General features: G+C 56.6%; 1 protein-coding gene across 1 annotated transcript; it reads right to left on the bottom strand.

Moving 5' to 3' along the window:
• Positions 1-372: 372 nt before the first annotated feature.
• LOC119302017 (tonoplast dicarboxylate transporter-like) lies at positions 373-2,972 on the bottom strand. The gene is made up of 6 exons (XM_037579029.1): positions 2,375-2,972; positions 1,800-2,286; positions 1,606-1,649; positions 1,426-1,521; positions 827-1,337; positions 373-647 (listed from the first exon to the last, which is right to left on the bottom strand). The coding sequence occupies exons 1-6, from the start codon at positions 2,828-2,830 to the stop codon at positions 613-615; spliced, it is 1,629 nt and encodes a 542-aa protein (XP_037434926.1). The 5' UTR covers positions 2,831-2,972; the 3' UTR covers positions 373-612.
• Positions 2,973-6,713: the final 3,741 nt, after the last annotated feature.

The raw sequence follows: 6,713 nt of genomic DNA, 5'->3' as shown, positions 1-6,713 counted from the left end.
AAGAGAGGGAAGGGGCTCGCTGGAGGGCTACCCCACTATCTATCTTAGAGTTTAGGACGGGGACGGTGGTGTGGGGCTTCGCCAGAGAAAAAACTCGACCGACGCAGGAGGGGCCTAGAGGGATGGCCGGGGGCGCGGGAAGACCGACGGTGGGGGTGGCCCCGGGGAGGGCGAGGCGGCGGTTCAGCCGGTGGCACATTTAGAGGGTGTAAGAAGAAGACGTATGAAGGTAGAAGAAGCAATCTGTCGTTTATTTTCCATTCAACGGTTGAAACGCATCGATCCAAATTCATTTTTCAAACGACTGACATCTGGCCATTCCCAACCCAATTACAGTTTGCCGGTGATGTACATCCCAACTCTGCCTTGTGGTTTCAGAAAATGTGCACCAGATGATTTCAGTATATTCACATGGAAATGGAACCGCTCGATACAAATTAGATAATATAGATACAGAAAAGAATATGACCACCCCATATCCTTCATGAGGCAATGCCACTGACTATACACTGTACAACAACCTCAATATCCTCCTACTAGATACTACTAGTGACCTACGGTCTACAAATTGAAATGTTCAAAAAATCCAACTGAATTTTCGGTAGTACGTTCCTATACCTTCTGATCCATGCCAAAAACCGCAACACCTGCATCAAATCAAGGGAAGAACCAGGATTCAGTAACAAAGCAAGAGTAGATAGTACTTCACTAGCGTTGAAAACGTTCTTATATTATGAGATGGAGGGAGTAGCTCTGTAGATTATCTTATTCCAGAATCTGAATTCCTGGATGCGCAGGAGCTGTAATAAGCAAGCAGTAAAATTACCTAGCGTTGGCAGCAGGAGCGTGAGAGCGGCAACGCCGACGATCTTGATGGGCATGCCGGTGACCACCATGTCCTTGATGGTGACGTAGCCGGTGCTGAAGCCGACGGAGTTGCCGGGCGACCCGGTGGGCAGCAGGTAGGAGAGCTGCGCGCCGACGGCGCCGGGCACCATGAGCAGCAGCGGGTGCACGCCGATGCTCCTGCCCAGCTCCGCCAGCAGCGGCAGCACCAGCGTGGTGGTGGCGTCGTCGGAGGTGAACTCGGTGATGAGGCCGCTGAAGACGCACGCTACGGGCGCGACGGCCAGCGCCGGCGCGCCCCGCAGGAATCCCAGCCACCCGGCGAGGATGTCCGTCAGGCCGCTCGTCTTGAAGCCGTCGGCGATGGCGAACCCCGCGCCGAGGAGAAGGACGATGTGCCACTGCAGCCTCCGGCACTTGGCCCAGTCCATGAGCTTCTCGCCGTCGCTCTTGCCGCTCGGGATTATGAAGAGCAGCGTCGCCATCATGATCTGCATTGCGCCCAGGTATATAGGTGTGCCGTGAGCTCGTGTGACAGCTTGTTCCTGATGATTGATCGGAAGTTTGCGCGATGCTTACAGTGACCGTTCCATCGCCGACATTGCCGTGGAAGAGGACGGACCACCCGGGGATGTCGTCTGTGATGCTCCTCGTCATCCACAGGACAATCAGGCCCTGCGTGAATCAGCAGCCATTGATCCATTCAGTTCTGCTGCAATAACATTGAACTTTTTACTGATTGAAAATGTACAAACTTACCCCGAAAACGGCAAGAACCATCTTCTCTGCAAAAGCCATTGGACCTGGCACCAATTGAATGAAGATCCCGATCAGATAACTAAACGCTGGAATCAAACTTAAACGGTTGCCAACAGTTCAAATGTTTGACCAAGAGTTCGTCCAAAATTCAAAGTGCAGAGAGAGAGAGAGAGAGAGCAAGAAAGATGACGTACCAAGCAAGCTGAGCTCTCTCCTGAGATGGGTGCGGTCAAGGTAAGCGGAGAGCGCCCTCCCGGTGTTGCTGGAGCAGTACATGAGGCAGAGCGTGGCCCAGAGCGCGGCGAAGAGCAGGAGCGACATGGGGAGGCCGAAGGACATCCAGGAGCTGAAGGTGATGGGCTCCTGCTCCGGGAAGTAGGTGGACCACATCCCCACCAGGATGATGTTGGCGCCCGTTCCCGTCAGCGTGGCCATCCCGCCGATCGCCGAAGCGTACACGACGCCGAGCACCACCGCCTTGGAGAACCGCCTGAACTCGCGGGCGTCGGCGCCGGCGGCCGCGTCGCCGGGGAGCCTCTGCAGGATCCCCGTGGCCACGGGCATCATCATGACGGTGCAGGGCGTGTTGTGGATCCACATGCTGATGAACATGGTGGTGCCGCAGATGCCCAGCAGCAGCAGCGCCGGCTTCACCGGGTCCCCGCAGAAGAGCGACGTGATCTGCGCGCCCGCCGCACGATGTCAGTACAGTACTAGTGTGAAAGAATCAGTCAGTCGCGCGGTGCTACTCCATGATGAACGTGCGTACGTTGAGCGCCAGGCGGCGGTGGATGTTGTAGTGCTCGATGGCGAGGGCGAGGATGAAGCTGCCGAGGACGAGGGAGATGACGTCGTCCATGTAGGCCTTGGCGACGGCGTCGGCGGAGGAGACGCCGAAGACAGGGAAGAGGAAGAGCGGCGCCATGGACGCGACGGCCAGCGGCACGGCGTCGGTGATCCACCAGATGAACACCCACGCCAGCACGCCCAGCATGTTGCGCGCCGCGGCGTGCTCGGGGCCCAGGTCGACGAGCGCCCAGATCAGCGCGGCGGCCAGCGGGCCGGCCGCGATCGACAGGTACCCGTTGGCGATCAGCGACGCGACGAGCGGCGGGCAGGAGGAGCGGCGGGCGTCGCCGTCCGCCGTGATATCGTGCAGGGGCAGCAGCGACCTCGTCACGTCCTCCGAGGAGCTCTCCCAGTGGCCGCCGCACCGCGGGTCCATGGCCGGTCGGATAGAAGAGATCGTTATGGGTTGCTTTCGTTCCGCCGTCGATGATCTGCAGCCAGCCGCGCGCGTTCTTGGTTGCTTCTTGAGGTGTGATGTGGTGTCCAAAAAGTTTGGATGTTCTTATAGGCGCGGGAACACGACACTGCTGTTCGACTGGAAACTTGGCACGCGAGTTCGCCTCGTGATTTATACAGTGTTGAAAAATGCATGGCCAGACAAGTTCGAAAACGAAAGCAAATAATGCATGCAAGCGGCAGGTCCAAGTGTCCGAGCGACCGGGCGAGAGAAGCTTCAGCTCTGACAAGTCGTATCACGCCGCCACGTCAGATACATACAGAAATACATACAAGTCCTGCGTGACCATTTTCATGGCTATCCCCAAATCGAAGTTCCACACCGCTCAAACAACACTTCTACTTCAGAAAGATTGCAGTAATGATTGACGCATGTGGATCGATGTGGAGTCCAGATAGGCACGATCGCGGGGCTAGAACCGGATAAGACTCCTGCCGGGGCGGCCGTGGACGCTGACGTGCACCCCTGGCCCGTGCCACGTACGATCGCGCCCCCCGTGGAACCAGCTCATGGGCAGCCCAAGAGGTGGCCGCGGTTGGTGGTCGGACGTGGCGACCTGGCGGCGGTCGGCCGTCCGAGCCCCCGACGCTGACGGCGACGGGCATGAAGCTGCACGGCGCGCGCGCTCTTATCCAGCCGCCAGACACGTCGACATACTCAACGGTCAACACGACCGAGCAATTTTGTATTTGCCGCGCACGCCATGACGTGCCCCGCGCTGAAATTTCTCCCTGTGACAGGTCCTGCCGCCGCCGTGACCCTCGGCACCGGCGGCGTCTGGACGAGCCCGCCTGGATCAATGCACGCCGGCAATGGCAGGTGCGCCGCCGCGGGTGGCGCCTCCCCGGGATGCAACCGCGTCAAGCGTGGTACCTGGAGTTGGTCCCTGTCGCAATTGCGATTACTCATCATTGGCCGGTACGAGTGCCTGATCGGCATTATTGCTGGCTGATCCGGGCAAGACGCGACCGCTGTCGCCGGGGTGGGACGTCGCGCCACCGCCCGGAAGGGCCATGTTTCCCGATCCGCGCAGGCCGGCTCGCTTAGCCCGTCGGCGTCTTGCTGGGATTCCCGTGTTTGTATTGGGGCTCGTCGAATCTTTCTTCTTTCAGGCGGTAGGAGCTGCGATCAGCAAGCCGAACTGTACCGGCGAATCACGTCGCGTAGCGTCTCGCGAGTATCCAGCTGCTGTCCTATCGTACACTAGGAGCCTAGGTAGGATCGAACCTTATTTTATTTCAATCAAATCAAGGCACACAGGAGCACGGATGGTAGCGACTAATTTTTGAGAAAAAGACTTTCGCCCCGCTATATTGATATAGCAACCGCCCGATACAACCAAGAGTTCAATGCTGGGGCAAACAGCACAAGCATGCCCAAAAGAAACAAAAGAGAAAGAAGAGAGAAAATAACGTCAACAGAATCGGATCGACGAAAACGAAGATAACCCAAAACCGTTGCGCCCACCGGAGATGTACCACACCTCGCTCCAGGCACCTCGAACCTCCGCATACCAAGCAGCACCTTCAGGAAGGAACACGACGACGACGACGCTGCTGCCCGGACAGGTCCTAGGGTTTCTCCCGGTACGCGGAGGGGCGTGGGGAAGGAGAAGATCCGACGCCCTTCAGGAAGGAAGGATGGCGCCCATGGGCGTCACCGCGTCGGTGCCGGCAAGCCGGCTCGGATTTCTCCCATCCGCCAACACCCACAACCCCGAACGGTCCGACGCGCTCCACCAGACAAGCCACCCACGAACGTGCGCCACCACGGCCTTGCCATCATCACCGCCGCCTCACCGTGGTCATCGAAGCGAGACCGACGAGAGCGAGAGGGAGTAGCCGGGAACGAAGAACGGCAGCGAGAGCAACCACGCCGGAGGAGACAACCTCCACCGCCATCGGCGGTCACCGACCGGACGCGGCAAGGGGAGCGTACCAGGCCCTCGAGGCCCGGCCGAGCCCAAAAGGGGCTCGTGAAGCACCCGTCGCCGAGCTGCAGTAGACGTGCCGCCGACTCCACCACCCCCCGCACGAGCCGCACCACCACCGGCCTCGCCGGAGCCGCCGCAGGCGCGACCGAGACAGGCCCGCCCAGACCCAGATGGGGCCCAAAAGGGCCCAGATCTGGGCCGGGAGGGCGCCGCCACCATCCATCGCGTCAGCGCGCCGCCAAGTGGCTGCGCCAGCGCCTCTAGGCCACCCGGAGTAGCGCCGCCAGGAGCAGCCGCCGCTGCCGGAATCACCGCTGACCGAGGAGCACCGCCACGGGACGCACCACCCGAGCCGTGGCACCGCGCGCGGGGAAGGAACGGCCGCCGCCGCCGTCAACACCACGCGGGTAGGGCCCGGTGGCGCCGGCGGCGGCGGCGGGAGGCGGGGAACGGGAGGGGGGCGCTGGGGGCGGGGAGATGAGCCCCCGGTCGCCTCGCTCGGGGAGGCGACGCGGGGGGCGGCCAGGAGGGAGGAGGGAGGCGGGGCGCGGGGCGGCGCGCGCGGCCGGCCGCCGGAGGCGCGGGATGGTAGCGACTAATGCATGCGCTGCCGCCTTATCATGTCACGTAGACGTACTGCAGGTATCCTCTGTCCGGGCTTCAATTCAAACCGAACGCCTGATATGTCTTTGCAGGCGCGTCGACAAGATGGAAACAGAAGCTTGATCGATCCATCTGTGTCTCAGTAGCACTCACGGTTCTACAGAAGTTGTATGTGTGAGTTCCAGCTAGGATGCCCCGACGACGCCAGGCGCATGACACGTCGGCAGTCTGCCGCTGCTCAAGGATCCAGCTCGCCGGTCGGCGCCGCTAGCGGTCGACGTCGGCCCGATCGTCGGTACTGTGAAAGTAAAAATGATTGAGAGAATGAATTTCTTATTTTATTGATTGAATAGTAGGGTATTTATACCCCTGTTACAAGGCGGTAACTAGCGGTTGCTCATCTACACAACCAACCTAAGCATGGATTATTAGGATTTAATTAATCCTTAACACTCCTCCTAATCTATGCTTCACTAGGTGAGTATGCATCATCTTGATAGACTCCTAATGTATGGCCGCCCTTGAGAATGTTCATCATCTTCATCTTGAGAAATCCTTGTATAATTATTAAAGTATCCTCCAAAAACTCTGTGGGAAAAATATGAGGAGAATAGTGTAGATATGTTGCTAAAACTCCTTTAAACCCAGTGAAAAAAATAATAAGAAAAAAATGATGCAACATATAATGATTATCGTCTCTTGATAACTCATATGAGAAAAACCTTTGAAGAAGGAGAAAAATCATTGGTGAGTTTAGAGAACAATAAATATGCTTTGTATACTTTCCTTTAAAAACCCCAATGGAAAAACTTAAAAATATTGCATATTATCTTAAAAAGATATTGCCTCATTAAAAACCATTATGAGAAACTTTGAGAGAAAACTCATAAGGGAAAAGAGTGCAATGTGATATGCCATCGAAAACTCCCTTAAAACCCAGTGGGAAAAATATAAGGAGAAAATGATATGGCATATACATACACTTGTGTTTATATTGTCTCGTTAAAAACCTTTTATGAGAAACCATTAGGGAAAAACTCATGAAGGGAAAAAGAGTACAATATATGCAATCTAATGATTGTTAATGGGTTATACTTTGGAAGAATACTCCCCCTGAACTTTGCCAATCTGGAGGATGTCTCATATCAATTACATTGACATGATCATGACATTAGGAATAATCCGTTGGATTTTCCAATATTTTGTTTGCAAATTGTTTCCTCGCTTTCTATAATTCATGAGGATAAGTGATCTCGAGCAATGTGC

Source organism: Triticum dicoccoides, chromosome 5A, assembly GCF_002162155.2.
Source record: "Triticum dicoccoides isolate Atlit2015 ecotype Zavitan chromosome 5A, WEW_v2.0, whole genome shotgun sequence".
In the NCBI taxonomy this organism is placed as follows: Eukaryota; Viridiplantae; Streptophyta; class Magnoliopsida; order Poales; family Poaceae; genus Triticum; species Triticum dicoccoides.
This window is presented reverse-complemented; position numbering and strand designations above follow the sequence as displayed.

Coding starts and splice junctions, on each gene's coding strand:
- LOC119302017 (XM_037579029.1), bottom strand. CDS start 2,830: ATGGACCCGCGGTGCGGCGGCCACTGGGAGAGCTCCTCGGAGGACGTG. Junction 2,287..2,374: donor ACCGCCGCCTGGCGCTCAAC/GTACGCACGTTC, acceptor GCGGGCGCGCAG/ATCACGTCGCTCTTCTGCGG. Junction 1,522..1,605: donor TGGTTCTTGCCGTTTTCGGG/GTAAGTTTGTAC, acceptor TGATTCACGCAG/GGCCTGATTGTCCTGTGGAT.